This window comes from Fusarium flagelliforme, assembly GCF_020744385.1.
Source record: "Fusarium flagelliforme strain FIESC 12 MPI-CAGE-AA-0113 chromosome Unknown B0J16scaffold_7, whole genome shotgun sequence".
NCBI lineage: Eukaryota > Fungi > Ascomycota > Sordariomycetes > Hypocreales > Nectriaceae > Fusarium > Fusarium flagelliforme.
Window position 1 is genome coordinate 2,188,282 of NW_025763509.1, and position 16,538 is coordinate 2,204,819.

The window sequence follows — 16,538 nt, forward strand, 5'->3', positions numbered from 1 at the left end:
TGTGCAACTGAAGAGTAATGTCACCTCAGACGTTGAAGAGACGAGGAGACACATGATCCGACATTGTAAGAATAATCTGATTTGGCAAGAGCTCGATGCCCATAATAGACCCTTCTGGCCACGATATCTTCAAACTATGGATCCCTATGAGGTGTCCCAAAGCCAAATGTAACTGTTTGACGAGGCACCGGGTAGCATCGTAGCATCGGTGGGAAGAATAAAGATTGAGATGGTCCTTTCGTGATCCAAAGTTTGTTATTGATCGTAGTTTGCGCCAATATTCCACATTCGGAAGCAGCCTAAAAAGGCGAGCGGGAACTAATGAACTACCTGATGAGATGGCTATGGCCTCAGAGTAGTTTTGCAAGCTCATGAAAGTAAAGTTCGATCCCGCTCGAGACATCCCACACATAAGCTGTCTTGGCTGCGGACATCAATCACATACTGTTACATGAGAGAATAGGGTGATAAGATTGGAGAGAAAAAGAATGTAGGAGCGAAACATCAGCAAGGCGCCAGAGTGATGCATCACGAACTTCATGGAATGCAGCAAGCTGGCTATCTGGTGAGAAGAAAATATAGTCGATAGGATCAAACGTTGGAAGCTATCTTAGTACTTCATGAGAAGGAGCCGCCCAGCATACCAGCGATTGATTGCTTATAGATGCAGCTATGAAGAGCATAGCTTCAATTTCGTTCCAACGTTTCCCTCGTTCGATATATTCGTTGCGCTGATGCATCGTTCGGAGACATAACCCGTTACCACTTCCCAAAGCTCAATTACCCGATGTGACGACGAAAGGATTGTTGTCGCATTCCTCACGCCTACTGAGTAAATCACCTGTGAATTCAGTCGCCAATGGTCTTCCATAATGCATTGAATTTCATGCACCTAATTGTTAAAGTGTCATCGCTTGACGCAGTCCAAAGGTCAACAATCAAATGGAACAGAAGATCTACGCGAATTCGATTCTGAACACCTGTGACTGCATCCCAGTTCTGTATTATTTTGTCTGGAGACGCAGTCACTGTAAGGCGTCCATCCGGTGACCAGGCCAACGTGAAGAGTGATAGACATCAATTTTGGAGTTGTAGACGTCAGTATTGAAGGTATAGGTTAGCTTGTTTTGACGAAAAAACGATGAGGTTTTGTGAGAAGCCCACATGGTCTGCATATATCTTGAGACTGGGATGGACTGGAACATCAGCTTGGGTGGTGAGAGGTTCCAAAAAGGTGTTGTGGACGCCTGATAGGTTTGTGAATCCCGACCATTTCTTGTACAAAACCTGCCAGGAAGCTGGCGTAGTCACCTCGGCAATGGTACGGTACATAATACGCATATAGTGATAGCTCGAACTGATAGTCCTGGATCGTAACGATCTAGTCTCAGCGCTCAGAGTATATATAGCTATAGGTACTAGTCAAGTTACAGGTTTCTATAGAATTAACGTCCGACGTCCTACATGAAGGTTATAATGATTATACGACCAGGGATGCATACGCACAATCGGCAAGTGCAATGGTTACCCTCCTCTACCAAGATAGCTAGGTACAATTTATATATCTAATTATAACCAGACCCATAGCTAGTCAACACTCGTAGCCATCTTCAGGATCCAAATGTTCAACGAAGGCGAAAGCCACTTAGCCTGGTCATTTCATGGCTCAGGCAAGAGCTATCTATATGAGTTGTCACTGTCGAGAGAGAAATTCATTTACCGGAATTTGACCCACCCATAGTGGGAAACGGATATTTAACCCAAAAACTGACCAACTGCATCCTGGTTGGGGCAATATTCTATTGTGAAAACTTTGGATGCAAAGTAACACAAATGATCGTTTCAGAAAGCGGTCTATGCCTCATTGATATTCAGCTCACCCACGAGATTTGTTAGCAAATGTGCAGCTAGATCTTCTCTTCGCTTCACAACGCTGACTGGCCAATGACTTCGCACAGCCTGCTTCAAAACCAGCTGATCAGCATTCTCCTCCTCCAGCTCCAAGGCCTCTTTAACAAGTTTCAACTCTTGCGGTCGCATCCGTGATCGAACTACTCGATACAAAACTTTAGACAAGTAATGATTTCGATTCTGATGGTACAGACCGTACACTACTAGCATAAGAGTTGAACGCATAAGTTCTAGATCAGTCTGTGGGGTCTGGTCGCTAATTATGTCGAAAGTTCTGAAGCTAATGTATATAAGCGGTACAATGACGAATGAGTCCATGGCTTCAAAACCGTGACGGAGATAGTAGAGACGAAGGAGGGTTTGCACGTTCCTTATAGCTTCAGCTATAATTTCTTTGGGAAGCGGCTCATGTTCCAATGTTGCGGTAACCTCAGCATCATCCAAGGGCTCCATAATGGCAAGGATGAGATGCTGTAGATAGTAACTTGAAAGGTCAGCATGGTTGAGTAGCAGGTGGATGTGATAAGAGGCTTACTGTAACTGCAACTGAGCAGGTAAAACAATGCCTTTTGGTTGAAGACAACCAGGTAAGTAAGCCTGCCACCTCTTGAGCTCTGTGTAGAACTCGTAGGCCTCCTTGGCCTGAATTTTAATGCCTCGTGCGTATGACATAGTACAGAACCTCTGCATGATAATACGCAGCTCACTCTTTGCCTTGAAGAGATAATTGAACAGGAATGGAGTCAGGTGTGTGTTTGATGGGTATTTCACCCAAATCTCACCATACCATTGGGGATCGGTTGCAGGGTTTGGTAGAGGCTCAGCAGGAGGCTTGGTCAGAAGTGGACCTTGCTGAAGAGCAAAGCTTACAAGCCTGTTTCCATTGTTATCACGTGTACATGCCTTCAACAAAGTCTGACTCACGCATCCCATTTGTAGATTGCCCAAGCTGTAAAGGAATTGCCCCTGCGTATTCTTTCAGTTGGCCCTGGAGTACAACCACTGAAAAGGTTAAGTTTGTTTGCCATAGACACTGAACTGACTCTATAAGCTTGGCCTATCTCGTCTAGGCCAGACAGGTTATAGAATACGTTCAAGATGATACCGGCCTGGACGGTTGTTATGCACGGTTCTAGAGCCTCTAACTCCCAAAGACGTTTCGCTTCAGCAATGAAACGGTAGGTAAGAGTTTTTGGATTCCAGTACTCAGCGCGGTCCGGCAATGGCGTATAGCAGGTCTGAACTATGTCAGTTCGCAATAATCATATTATTACAATTGAACTTACACAGCAGTAGGCGAGTACAACGTTAACCAACAACTCGGAGCAAAAGTCCCTCCTGGGCGCTATCATATCTTCTAGAAAATAGTCTTTTTGAAAGGCAGATGTGAATGAATATTCACAGAGAAACCAGACTCCAAGGAGATCTCTCATTAAGACATCGTCTTTGCAAACAGAAGTCCAGAGGGACGGTTTGCAGTCGCTGAGAAGTGGATCCACAACGTGTGCCGCATGGAACGGCATCAGGTAGGGTGCATTGTGAGAATTACTGTGGACTGATATATTCGCATTGTGTACCCTGGGAGATGTTACAGGCACTGGAATGTCATCTTGAGAGTAGAGCAAGGCACCCTGGTACATAAGGGTATCTAGATATGGGTTATCGTGGAGGAGTTCATGAGGCATTTGAGTCTTGTATAAGAGTTTATACCGGAACTGACATTCTGGTGCAATAGCGAGCTGTACCAACGCATCCCCAGCCATGACCAGATTGAGAATGGTCTCGGCGGGAGTTCCGGATCTCAATCTCGATAGGACCTGCTGAGCCTCTGCCTCGGGAAGAGTGGTTAAAAGGTCGAATATCTTTTCTTGGTTGGCCTCGGTGGCTTTCAGAGCCTGATATTGCCGTTTCAGAGCCTTGGATGTTGTCTCTCCCGGCGCTGTCGCATAGTGGCATGCGAGCCGGTGACTTTCACAACGACGACATGAAGGTCTATGACCAGAGCACTGTGTCACAGTTTCGAGTTTAGCTGCTGCCACACGTTGCTGGAACCAAGATTCTTGCCTTCACTTTAGCCCCCCGACATCCTTGACAGGCAACAGACACGGAAGATCGTAGCTTTGGGAGCGTAGCTGAGGTAGTTGGTCTCGATTGACCCTGCGGGGCGAGTCGGTGTGACGTCGTTGATGGCAGCAAACGGCGTAACGGCCGAGGAGTTTGATCTGACATTTCAATCTTACGTCATATGTGCAAATGCATATAGTTTTCAACCACTTGACCTGATTAATACCTCCAACCAGGGACCGACAAGAGAGCAAATGAAATGTGGCAAGTTGGTGGGATTGGAAGTGGTAAAGTTAGCGTGAAAGTACCCCACCTTACTAATGGACTTTTCACTTAATAAGCTTGCATGAACCAATGAGCTTCCATCCTCTAGTCAAAGAAATAATTTACTACAGGACAGTTTCCTTGTTGTATTTGTTCTTATTTCAATTTACTTAGTTCCAATACCGCTTGGGAGTTTTGAGACTAAACACTCTGACTATAATAAGGTAGAAATCCAAACATTATTCTACTGCATGTAACTTATCAGATTTACTAAAAGTTACAATCAAGTTAGATCATTCAACTCAATAATTATTATTGATAAGAAGCGTTCATGCTTGACGGCCAGTAGCAGTGTGGGTTTAATTATCTAGATGATACATATATAATATACTTAAACCTTCTAGCAACTCTATATATAAGCTACATCTTAGAAATTTCAAGTATACTATTATTGGAACTGTAAATGTTAAGACTTTGCGAAACATCTATCCTTGCATTAAATGGAGTCTAGGCTCTTGGGCCTTCAAGACAGCTGAATGCTATGCATAAATTATCTCGCCAGTGGAAAGCACTCTAGTCCCCTTGGAAAGAGCTGTCTGTGGCGGGCGTTCCCAATTTAAAGCTTTATCACCCCTTGTCTACACATCCTGCCGTCTCTCATAGAAGTTATCTACTGTGAGCTGAGTTTCCTCCCCATTCACCTTTTTGAGACAGATGGTCTTCTGTGGTGGCTTGGGCATTGATGGCCAGTTGAGAGTGTTTGAAGCATTCCTTGCTTCCATGGGATCTTCCCTTCGCTTCTGCCATTCTTGCAGTAAGAGCTGATATGACTCAACGGGTTGGTCCAACTTGACATCTGGGTGCTTTGCCCACTTTGCCTCAAGATCACTTAGGCTCTGATCTTCGTGAGGTATACTCCGAACATTATAATTCTGGGTGATGATCTCATAAATGGTAAATATGACGCCCTTGACATCGTTGCGATCCTCGACATAAGCTTCTCCTTCATTAGGTATATGACTAATTTGAGTCGTATAGTTGAAGTCAAAGAGCATGATTGAGTCTGCTGTCTCGTCAACAAGTTGATTGCGTGGCGCGATATCTTGGCATATTGCCAGAGGAAGTAGTACTTGAAGACAACCTGCTAATAGGTTATTTAACAGATCAATAAGCACAACACGTCGGGACAAGGGGCCGGGGTTTACCCTTTTTGCGAAATTACCTCCGCGTGGGGGGTAGGCAACAAGGTCTGCATCTGGACCAAGCCTCTCAAGCTCTTCAAGCTCGTCTCGCCGTACTGTCTGAATTTCTTCAGGTACAACCGCGTCTTCCAAGGATGGGTAGTGTATGCAGTAGTTCATATCGTATTTGGCATCGATATACTTTGTGATAATCGCGCCAGTCTCAGACACGTATATCCTGTAGACCTCTGGAGATAGATCTTCGCTATGGCGGCTATAATGTTCAATCGCAAGTGCGTCGTCGTCTTGCTCTCCATCCATCGTCACGGAAACTACCCGTCTGTGGTCCCAATTGACAACATGCCAGGTACTGGGTCCGCCAACGGGTATATCTCCACTGAGGCAAAAATACTTTTCATTCTCGTTGATCATTATCCTGAGTGTTTTGGGATTTTAGGTACGAGAACAGGAGAGTAGTGCAGTAGAGCGCGACCAGACAAGTGACTGTATAAGTAGAAATAGAAATTGCTGTGATCGAAGAGTGCGGGGTCTTGGTGGATTTACTGAGTCAGAAAGGTTAGGTATCATTGGTTCAGCTATAGTGCCTGGGAACAAGACAGGATCTATAATTGATTTATCTGAGTGTGTATCTCTATGATTTATATCTAAGTCTTGTAATAGTTGTCCCGTCAGCCAACACATCTGTCTCCTCTTCCAACTTTGTTCTTCGCCAACGCGGTACGCCAATCGTCCACAAATACCAGTACACCACGCCAACTACCACAATGACCCATGAAAACACAGCATACATGGCGTAAAACCCGTCACCCTCGTAACCCTGTGGAGGGAAGAACGGAGCCACTATCAAGGCGCAGCTCATGGCTATCCTCAACCCGACAGCGAGCATCCACGCCTTGAACGGTCTCTTGAGGTCTGGACGCTGTAGTCGAAGCTTGACAAGACCGATGGCGACGGCTAGACCGATCAGTTGCCCCGCGTAGCCGTCGATATTCAGGATGAATGAGTAGATCGTGTCAGACGATGGGAGGGTCAAGACGAGAAATGATGGTATATAGTGTATGACGAATCCACCCATGGGTGAATTAAATGGTCGGGAGGAAGACAGGATAGAAGAGTATGGGATGAAGCCTTGTCGCGCAATCTCTTGCTTTGTACGCGCCTGGTAGTCACGGTCAGTATCAACACATCTTGTTGCTGATGTACGTACCATAGCGAAAGCAACAACCATAACATTGCCAATCGCAGACAGAGCTACAGCAGTAGGGAGAACAATCCGTCCAAAGCTCTCTCCAAATAACCTCTCAAAAAAGAGCGCAGCAATAAGTTCACCACTCTCTTTAATCTCCCCGATTGGCACAACCAACAAGTATGCCACGTTGATAAGCATGTACAAACCACATGACGTGACCAGCGCAGTCAAGGCGACAGATCTCAACGTCCGCACCGGATGCTTGACCTCGTTCATAACATTCGCTGCGTTGTCAAGACCAGCAAACGAGTAAAAGACTTTGAAGAGACTGGTTGCAATGACGCCCCAGCTCCAGCTGCTGTCGTCCCATAAATGCTCCCATGCGAGTTGTCCAGTCGGAGCAGCGCTTGTATCCGGTCGGATAATGACAACGTAGAAGCCGGAGAGGATCATAAATACTATGATGCCAATCTTGACCCAGCCCAGGATATTCTGTATCTTGATCCCAGCCTTGGGGAAAATGCTATGCGTAACGCACACAAACGTAAGCAGTCCCACAGCAAGACTCTTCCTCAACTCATCGCTCGGCTTGTCAACCCCGAGCGCAAACAAAACATATTGACTAAACACAACACAATTACTCGCCGTGAATCCTAGAAGCACCGCATACATGGCAAAGAGCGTCGAAGCGAGCAACCTGGGCCATTGGTACGCAAACTCGAGGTAGACTTTATCGGCTCCCGACCGGGGTAGCATGCAGCCAAACTCGAGAGATACACCAAGGCCGCACGCCGCGATGAAGGCACCGAGGAGCCAGAGCAACAAAGCCAAACCAGGGCTTCCGACGGACTGGACGATTGTGCCGGGCGTGGCAAAGATGCCGCTGCCGACGACGCGGGATATGACGATGACGTAGGCGCTTTGCCATGAAAGGTTGCGGCCGATAGTGGATGTTTCGGGGAGGACGTCGTCTTCTACATGGCGGCTGGGCTGGATACCCTCCGCCGTTTCGCCATCTTGATGCGGAGATATTGATTTATATGAGGTTTGTTGCGAATGCAGCAACTGGGCTGCTGTTGGGTCGGCCATGATGTGTGTACTACAGATTTATTTTCTCGAAAGAGGGGCTGCTTTTTTAAATGTAAGAAACAGTAAGACGTCATCTCTGTATTAATAATGTTTCGCGTTTCGGGGAGAGACATTTGGGTGTTTTGGAGCTTGTGATGGGCTAGATAAGAGGCTTCGCAAGATGTGATATCAATGGCGTGATTGGAGGGATGACTACAGTCACTCACCACGTGTGGTTATATACTCATGTGTAATAATACAGCCAAATTGCGACTTGCATTTCGGGGTGATATTATTCTCTGGTGACTTATATGCTATTTTATTGATATTATTGCATGTAGCTTATATGCCGTTAATCTAGCCCTTGCTACTACTATGTTCTCCTCTTTCAAGAGCTAACAGAACTATATCATGTGATGACTGGTTATATTGCACTGAATCTAGCATGTAGAAAAGAATCTCAAAAAGGGTTATTTTTCTATCTAGGAAGCAGGAAGACCTAACTTTTAACTAGAGGATTGCAGGAGATAATGAAATTCATACGGAAGAAGCTCAGTCTCGAGCCTTATCTTATCTTATCGTGTGTATCTCCGAGCACTATTCCCGGCCCCATTTCCGGGTCCACCTACCCTGATACTATTGAATGTGTTTAGACGCGACGACTGCACTCTATTAGCGTGGTCTCTGCGACAGTCGTGATCTTCTTCTCGGGGACCTTCCACTTACAATGTAGCGAAGAATAGTTCCCAATCAGGCTCTGAGTGGCTTGGGTGGCGGCGGGAGGACATTAGCAGGATTGATGAGCGTCTTCACGAGTGCATCGCGACATGAAGATGGCAATCACATCTGCTCTATGGTAATCTTAAGATCTCCCGATGTATTATCTACTACGAAACTTACAAACTGTCTATCTAGGCGCAACTCACAGACCACGAAGGAGTGGGAGCATCAGTTCAGCAACAAGCTTGACACCATGATAGAAATGCTGTCTCGATCCTTAGATAACGTTGGACAGTTGGGCCCTGACGATGTGCAAACTCACAGAGAGTCGATGGTAGAAGACACGGCTGTGAGATCCATGCAACAAAATCGTGTGAAAGTGAAGATAAAAATTGCTACAGATTAGAGAATGCAGGGTCTAACTAGATTTACCAAGTCTGAAAAAGCAAATCCTATTAAGTTACCTTTAAAGACCATTTCTATCAGCCAATTAGGACAGTCTCGAGTGCAGACATAATTGAGATGGTAGTGCTCAAGACCCTCTCCAAACCTGATCTGTCCTGTGTAGGTAACCAATACTGTTATTTAAAATTAATAATACTTATAGAATGAGAACAGAGCGTCTTGAATACCGATCTCCAAGTGTCCTCAATCGGCCCAGTTTACTATCAGAAGTCAAAACCCTATAACAGCCTATACGATGAAACACGCCAACCTGATGAGGCGGTTGATACAGGATAATGCCCTCCACCAGTCCTTTCTCCGCTTCATGGTCGAGTTCGGAGTGTGTCTGGAGTAGATATATCAGACCATCAGCATCTTCAAGGGAAATAGCTTGCCTCGTTGCGCCTTCGACGAGGCCTTGTTTGTAGCCTGGTTGCAGGTTGTCAAGGTATGAAACAATGGGAGTATGGTTTAGATCCTCCTCATCAAATCTTATCTGAAGCTCAACCTTGTCATCACCACACCAGTACTCAACTCGGTCGGTTTCCACGAAATCCTCGCAATACGTATGGGTAACAAAGCGTTCACTCAGACCCCCGTTAGGATTCTTGGTAGCGGGCCCAATGAGATAACCGCGCAGTTGTATAGCGCCTCCACGTAATAGGCCCGTATCATGCGAGTCATCCAGGTAATGCAACCAAAGGTCCTCAAGTGAACATTGCTCCAGATCATTCTCTTCCAAATAGTTCCCTTCCGTAGGCATCGACAGTTCGTAAGGACCGTCAAGCGAAAGCCAACTCCATGACGGAGCTTTGTAAGTGTTTGATCGCGTTGTTGTCGCTTTCCTTCCTGAATTTGCCCAGCCGAGTGACCACGGGAGTTGCGAGTACCAAAAGCCCGCGACATATCTGCTTCTTGACTTGTGAGAAGCCCTGAACGCTTGTACCGCTCCGGCAAAGGCCATTAATCGATCTTCTTCTTTTGTCAAAGCTGTGTTGGCATACATCGCGGTAATGGATAACCACAAATCGCCAGAGGTCATTTCCATTCCTTTTTCCTTCATTCCCCCTGCCTCGGCTTTCCAATATCTGGAAACACCAGTCTCATCGGGAACACCATTTGGAAAGGTCTCACATGCCAATTTGCCACGACATTGCCACCAAGCCTGCATACCGCCAATGATAAGGGACCGTTTCGAAAGAAACCACTCTTGGAAAACCCAAGCGCGCTGGCGAAGTGGACAAAGGGATACATCAGCATAAAACAAATCAAGTGGGACTAGACGAAGTCTTCTCTCATCTTCTCCTGTCCACTGGCTAGTGATATCCAACGGTGTCAGTAGGCTGTAATCTCGGTCGGGAAACATGCCTTGTGAACTGTCAACGGCACTTGCCGCACATAGGTTCAGGTCGGCATTGGCGTATACAGAACCCATCATAGTCGCCTCTTGCTGCCAGTCGGAGCGCGAGTCTTGGAAGATGCAAAGAGAATCAATCCAAATAAACCTATAGCGCAGGTGAACGCATGTAGCTATTGCATCTTGATATGTCTGGGGAAGGGCGTCCGTCCCAAACCCCGTAAAAAGCTGACTGGCTGTCTTTTTCTCTAATTCCATCCTCTTTACGTTACCCCAGCAGTGTGAAAACGCAACATATTTCACTTCTTCATCCGGTGGAAGATTGGCTGATGATATGAGTCTTGCCCAGTTGGAATTGATGATATGGACTAGTCGCGTAGGACGGAAAGCACGGTTGGGTACCCGGCAATGCTCATGGTTCGTCTTGCACTCGTCGATCCACTTTCTTGCGTTCTCGGTTGTTGCGGAGTCAATGGGTTCAAAAGTTATACAGGGAGGCTCAGTAACTGAGTGATGTGGTTCAGTCTCCTGAGCTAAATCCATAACCATGTCACACATACACACCTGTCTCTGTAACTGGTAAGAAGCCCAGAACTAAATCGTATGCACCATCGATCTTGATTCGCACGAAGCTTAAATAAGTGAGATCGTCTCCTGTAAACTCAATCTTGTAACTCGAATTGTACTGTCGAGGTTGCGTGGGAGCCTTGCGGTGCCGGTCCATATAGTAGATCCATCTACAGATGTAGCATCCGGCTGTAGCAGCAGCCTGGAGTTGTTCCCAGCTTTGTTCACGTGGAGTCTCATCGATAAAGGCTGGGCGCACGCCAGTGAACATTTTTCTGCAAACAGGGCATACTCGATCTCGATTCAAGAGCATTTGTCGCGTATTGTTTATGGTCTCGGACATGATTGGAGTAGTGAATCGGAAATCTGATTTGCCACTGAAGTTCCGCCGTAAATGAGGATATGATGAACCGATGTAGGATAAACAGCGTGTGCGGTCAGAAGAAGCAAGAGGCGTGGTTCATGTCTTAGGTTGTATGAGGGGTCGCCATCTGAAAAATATCTCATCGAGTTAAATAGCCTGACAGCTTACGACCCCAACTGTCGCGCTCATTACTAAGTGCTCTGTTCAGTATCCCATTCCGGATTAGGTATCCACTCCCATGAACCAATTACGTCAGTCACCTGTCCTGTTTCTTCAAAAGTGCAATTGTCTGCAGAAGAAAGAGGCCCCTCGCCTCTTAGTTCTCTCCACTGGTTTGTAGAACTAAGTAATTCATAGCAGTTCCTTACCATCCAGCCCCATTTCCTGATAAACCCCGGTGTCATCTCCCAGCTAGACACCAAATAAGGTTCTCCCCAAATCATGAGGCCTGTCTGAGCAGTCATGTCGATAAAGGCGGGATCGGATTTCAAAAGTGAAGGCGGCCGGTAAAATATCTGCAAGTTCATCAAGCTTCCCACCAGGTCCTTTACAAAGTCGGCATGGCTAAACTCAAACTCGTGTCTTATAATGTTCTCTCGCATGACAGGACATGGGAGACTGTCAATCCACGAGAAGTGGTTGACGCTCATTTGTAATAACGTTGGCGCCAATGAACCAGAGCATTCCGGATGCACAGGCAGGATAGTCGAATGTCTAAGCACAGCTGGGTTGCTGATGAAGGTTTGAGAGTGAGGGCCTGGTACTTGGCACGGTATAGTAAGATAATCGACCATGTACTTGTTTTGCAACAGGGCTCGAAGGACATTGAACTCCACCAGGTGGAGCAGATTATCGTATGGAAGAGGGAACCATATCTGTGGCGCGCTTTGCTCCGACGGCTTCCAAGGTCGTTGCTTATCATCCGACGGACCGGAAGATTGTGAGCTGGATTGATCGGGGCGCTCTGTACCAACGGTATTAGGTGGCAATATGGTTAAGTCAAGTGACACCTCATCAAGCCGCCAACGGTGCACAGACCATTGACTTGAAGTATTGTTCAACTTGACATTACCCTTTCGCAATCCTGTGTGAGACTAATCAGTATCTCTATTGCAAAAAGTTTGCCAAAGCTATTTAGCAGGATCAGAATAGTAAGGTGGACGTACTCGACGCCCGTTTATAAATACGATTCTTGATCTTCTTCCGAGTGTCAACCTGATGGAGTTCCATTGATCGAGTCCCAGCTTAGTTTGGAAAGGCGCTTTCGTACGATGCTGCTAGGTAGAGATACAATTGTAGATGAAGTTGGTAGTAGCTATTGTCCTTAAGCGTATGAGCTGATGTGACGTCGGAAGGTCAGAGTAGGCCGCGTCCGTCGGAGTCAGCTGGAAGCGGAAATAATGTCAGATTCTACTCCTACGTCCGCACTCAGCGCTAGGTCCAAACGGGTAAAAATGTCAGGTTGTGGGAGCTTGCACCTGGTCCTCCAAAGCAGATCATCTTGAAAATCACACTGACTTAAGTATGTTGGGGACCCCCTTAGTATTTTACCATTTAAACTTTTCTGCCATCTTTAATTTTTATAATGGCTTCAATCTTTGGCTTTCTTCACCGTAACTGGCAGTCTTCCTCTCCTCCAACTCCACCCAAGCATGATAATGCTTTGAGATTCGGGATTCTTGGTGCAGCAAACATAGGGTAGGACTAGACCCAACAACGAAAGTTGGGATTCCGGATACTAATTGGAGGCAGGCCGTCTGGCATTATCCATCCTGCCCAGTCCCATCCAGAAGTGATCATCCAAGCTGTCGCAGCCAGAGACAGAAAGAGAGCGGAAGAGTATGCTCGAAAACACAACATTCCCCAAGTCATTGATTCCTATGATGGTACTCATTTTCTTGCCTGTTTACATCGGTGAAAGTCTAACGTTACCTTTATAGCGCTTCTGGACGATCTTTCCATTGACGCAGTTTACATCCCTCTCCCAGCCGGCTTGCATTGCGAATGGGCCTTGAAAGCAATATCAAAAGGAAAGCATGTTATCATCGAAAAACCAGCGACAGTCAATGCGGCTCAGTCTGAACTTTTGTTCAGATCTCCATTGCTTCAACACCCCAATGCCCCAGTTCTTGTTGAAGCGATACATTTCAGCTTCCAGCCCACATGGCAATATTTCCTTACCTTGGTGGATAGTCCCAACATTGACCAAGTTGATGCCTTTGCAAAGCTGCCCTGTTATATAATCCCCAAAGGTGGCATTCGTTTCGACTACGAACTCGGTGGTGGGTGTTTACTGGAGCTGGGTACATATCCACTCTATGCTCTGCGGAAGATCATGGGTGATGAGCCGGTGGAGTGTACAAGTTGCAAGACTAGAACCCCACCTCCTCCGCACGAACTTTGTGATGAAGCCGCGGAGGCAGTGTTTCGATTTCCTGGTGGTCGAATTGGCAACGCCGTAATTGACCTACGCGCTCCAGTTACCACCTTTCCCACGTTTAAGATTTCTGTCTTGCACAAAGAAGTCAACATCGAACAGGCAGACATCCCAGACAATCAGACCAAGTCGTACCGTCGCAAGCTCATCCTCCACAACTTTCTGATCTCTTCCTTCTGGCATCGCATCGATATTGAGGATGAATACACAATTCGTGACAATACCGCCGGCAAAACCTTAAGAAAATGGACAGAAAGGAAGTCCAAGAAAATCTACACATTTAAGGATGCCGGTAAAGATCAACCGGGGGAACCGTTTTGGAATTCTTATCGTCATCAACTGGAACAGTTTGTCAATTGTGTCCGGGGGAGAGAAGGGTCAGGGCTCTGGGTCAAACATGAAGATAGCATTGCTCAGGCAAGGATGATTGATATGGCCTATGAGAAGTCTGGTTTGCCGCTGAGATAGGGATGTCAATGTAAGATCTAGGTGCATTATATTAACCGTTGTGGTGGACTGATATATCGCTAAATGGGTCTCTTTCAGTTTGCAAAGAGCTGATCAAAAGCACTTGAAATTCGTAAAGTCGTTGTCCCTCGATGGGGCAAGGGCTAAAAGCTCCGATCCAATGACAAGGCCAGAACTTACAGGTCATTTCGCTCCGAGAACCAATCTAGGCTAGTGACAGACACTATTGGGAAACTATTGGCATTAGCGTCCCGTCGCTACAAAGCCCCTTATCTCCGGATACTGCGTACTCAAAACGATATACAGTTCATCTTTTCTTCATTCAAACCCAACAAACCCAACAACTTTTATTCCAGATCTTATTATTCAAAGCCACTCATTTATCTGTCAAAATGCGATTTTCCATCCTGACAGTGTCGATCGCTGTAGGAGTTGCATCAGCGAGCCCCTGCCGACCATCGAGCTCCGAAATCAGCGCTGAAACAACCACGGCGATTTTTGACTCAACTTCAACCGTTCCTTATTCTTTCACTTCTGCCATTCCTTCATCAACGACTCTGCCTATAGATGAGACTGTATCTGCATCTCAAACGTCTTCCGAAGCTGAATCTACAACAGAGTCAATCGCCGCTGTTACATCCACAGCGGCAGTAGCTCCATTTTGCGGTGCACCAGCCGCTTTGCAATGCTGCAACACTGTTGGAACCTCAAGTGATCCAGTGGTTAGTCTCTTGATAGGATTACTTGGTATTGTTATCCAGAATCCAGACACTTTAATGGGAGCAACATGTGAGATTTTCCGACTGCCAACAGTACCCTACATAACTAACCTGTACTATCAGGTTCACGTATCGATGACATTGGTGCCTGCAACCAGACACCCGTTTGCTGTAGCGACAACTCTCATGTAAGTAACGCGCCCCTGGAAAACGTTCAAGTAAACCCTGCTGATGCTTTCGTACAGGGTGGCTTGATTTCAATCGGTTGCACGCGAGTCCGGGAATAACCTGATCTTAATTATTTTCCCTGACGTATTTACAACCTGATACATCTTGACGGGATATCAAACATATGTTTTCACACCAGTCGCCAAATTATTAGTTCTAACCATCACTGTACTTACACTCCATATGCTTAGGCCTTTGCGGTATAAAGTGTTCACTAGCTTTAAACCTCCTGTCGCCACTGCATCTTGGTTTCCGGTAGCTAGGAAGAGAGAAGACCTTAATTGTAAAGCCTGTATCTTGTTTTAATATACATCTTTGTAATTATAAAAACTTTCAAAATTGAGGCTTTGGGCCTAATAGCATCTCTGGTAAAACGTAGCTACGGCATCAGCGCATAAACAAGGAGTGGCTTTGCAATAGTAGAGAAACTTAGCACAAGTGGCAGTGCCGGGAGTTGGATCATGAGGATAAGCAAGTCGTCTTCTTACACAGTACTAATGTTAAAGTTCAGAGTTGCTACTATGATAACCCGAACCAATTCTGCTTTACGCTGATGTCGGCCGCAGATCCATAAATACCCTCATCTTCGGCAAACAGTGGATTTTACTGGGGTTAGAGGCTGGATATCCCACGGCAACTACGGAGGGACCTAGGAGATCAAGTAAGTAACTCGCAGCTGATCTGCAGATATGATGAGGAGGAGGCGGGGGATAGAATGTCACCGATGCGATTAGAGCGTGCTGGGTGAGACATCTTTCAACCAATGGCAATCAAGCTCTTTGGGAACATGATATTACATCACAAGGAACACACGCATTGAGGATTGATGTCCTTGGCCTCTAGGGTGATACCTTCAGACGATGGTGGACTGGTAGACGACTTGGATTACCCTCCACTCACATTGTAGCGGATAGACATACAACTATGCTTAAAATTGGGATGATTGAGCAACTAGGTTGAAGACCAAGAGTGAGGTTGTTGAGAAAGCCGGAACGTCAATGCTAGCTAAGACCCTTGGTTGCAGTGCCGATCATTCATTGTCTCCCGTTTTTCTGCCAATCCTGCGGTCGATCTGGTTCTGCAATCTAGATCGAATATTGAGGAATCAAGAGGGGTATCTGCTCGTAATGGCGGGTTAACAGCAACTCTGCGATAGGCAACTGAGACAGACGATCGTGGTATCTGTCTCAATTCGTGGTATTGTATTGGCTGAATCCTTCTTCTTGCCGCTTCTTATGCTGCCGTGTTTTAGAAGTGACGTTATTGATATACCGAGAGACACTAGCGGTCAAGAGATCTCATCTATTAAATAGGTGCTTTTAACCCCCATCAGCCCTTCCTTCCATGCAACCGTTTTCAGTCACCTATTCACACTCTCCAATACTATTAAATAAGATGGCGGATGACCAGGGTACAAGCGAGGTATATAACTGATTCGAACTTGCTCTATTTCTCTTGCTATACACAGTTCTAACTTTTATTTAGGCTACTTACCAAGTGGTATGATGAAAGATGACATCTTCTAGAAACAAGGGA

The 16,538-nt window shown here is 46.1% G+C and overlaps 7 protein-coding genes across 7 annotated transcripts; 2 read left to right on the plus strand and 5 right to left on the minus strand.

Moving 5' to 3' along the window:
• Positions 1-1,421: 1,421 nt before the first annotated feature.
• B0J16DRAFT_364916 (uncharacterized protein) lies at positions 1,422-4,257 on the minus strand. Its single transcript, XM_046129971.1, has 5 exons — positions 3,976-4,257; positions 3,198-3,917; positions 2,836-3,149; positions 2,447-2,785; positions 1,422-2,395 (listed from the first exon to the last, which is right to left on the minus strand). The coding sequence occupies exons 1-5, from the start codon at positions 4,138-4,140 to the stop codon at positions 1,855-1,857; spliced, it is 2,079 nt and encodes a 692-aa protein (XP_045979284.1). The 5' UTR covers positions 4,141-4,257; the 3' UTR covers positions 1,422-1,854.
• Positions 4,258-4,739: 482 nt separating this feature from the next.
• B0J16DRAFT_404829 (uncharacterized protein) lies at positions 4,740-5,888 on the minus strand. Its single transcript, XM_046132833.1, has one exon. The coding sequence runs from the start codon at positions 5,850-5,852 to the stop codon at positions 4,878-4,880; it is 975 nt and encodes a 324-aa protein (XP_045979285.1). The 5' UTR covers positions 5,853-5,888; the 3' UTR covers positions 4,740-4,877.
• A 331-nt stretch (positions 5,889-6,219) lies between these two features.
• B0J16DRAFT_404832 (amino acid/polyamine transporter I) lies at positions 6,220-7,719 on the minus strand (the record flags this gene model as incomplete). Its single annotated transcript, XM_046132834.1, has 3 exons — positions 6,220-6,600; positions 6,649-7,252; positions 7,301-7,719. Coding segments are annotated over 3 exons (1,404 nt in total), but the record flags the coding sequence as incomplete, so codon positions are not given.
• A 1,300-nt stretch (positions 7,720-9,019) lies between these two features.
• Positions 9,020-11,129, minus strand: B0J16DRAFT_404838 (heterokaryon incompatibility protein-domain-containing protein; the record flags this gene model as incomplete). The annotated part of the gene is made up of 2 exons (XM_046132835.1): positions 9,020-10,725; positions 10,784-11,129. The coding sequence occupies 2 exons, from the start codon at positions 11,127-11,129 to the stop codon at positions 9,020-9,022; spliced, it is 2,052 nt and encodes a 683-aa protein (XP_045979287.1).
• On the minus strand, positions 11,015-12,455 carry B0J16DRAFT_186204 (uncharacterized protein). Its single transcript, XM_046122715.1, has 2 exons — positions 12,317-12,455; positions 11,015-12,234 (listed from the first exon to the last, which is right to left on the minus strand). The coding sequence occupies exons 1-2, from the start codon at positions 12,378-12,380 to the stop codon at positions 11,342-11,344; spliced, it is 957 nt and encodes a 318-aa protein (XP_045979288.1). The 5' UTR covers positions 12,381-12,455; the 3' UTR covers positions 11,015-11,341.
• Positions 12,456-12,724: 269 nt separating this feature from the next.
• On the plus strand, positions 12,725-14,116 carry B0J16DRAFT_349366 (uncharacterized protein). Its single transcript, XM_046128894.1, has 3 exons — positions 12,725-12,848; positions 12,903-13,036; positions 13,091-14,116. The coding sequence occupies exons 1-3, from the start codon at positions 12,736-12,738 to the stop codon at positions 14,053-14,055; spliced, it is 1,212 nt and encodes a 403-aa protein (XP_045979289.1). The 5' UTR covers positions 12,725-12,735; the 3' UTR covers positions 14,056-14,116.
• Positions 14,117-14,384: 268 nt separating this feature from the next.
• Positions 14,385-15,346, plus strand: B0J16DRAFT_349370 (uncharacterized protein). The gene is made up of 3 exons (XM_046128895.1): positions 14,385-14,844; positions 14,898-14,962; positions 15,020-15,346. Exons 1-3 carry the CDS (start codon positions 14,448-14,450, stop codon positions 15,059-15,061), a joined length of 504 nt encoding a protein of 167 aa, XP_045979290.1. The 5' UTR covers positions 14,385-14,447; the 3' UTR covers positions 15,062-15,346.
• Positions 15,347-16,538: the final 1,192 nt, after the last annotated feature.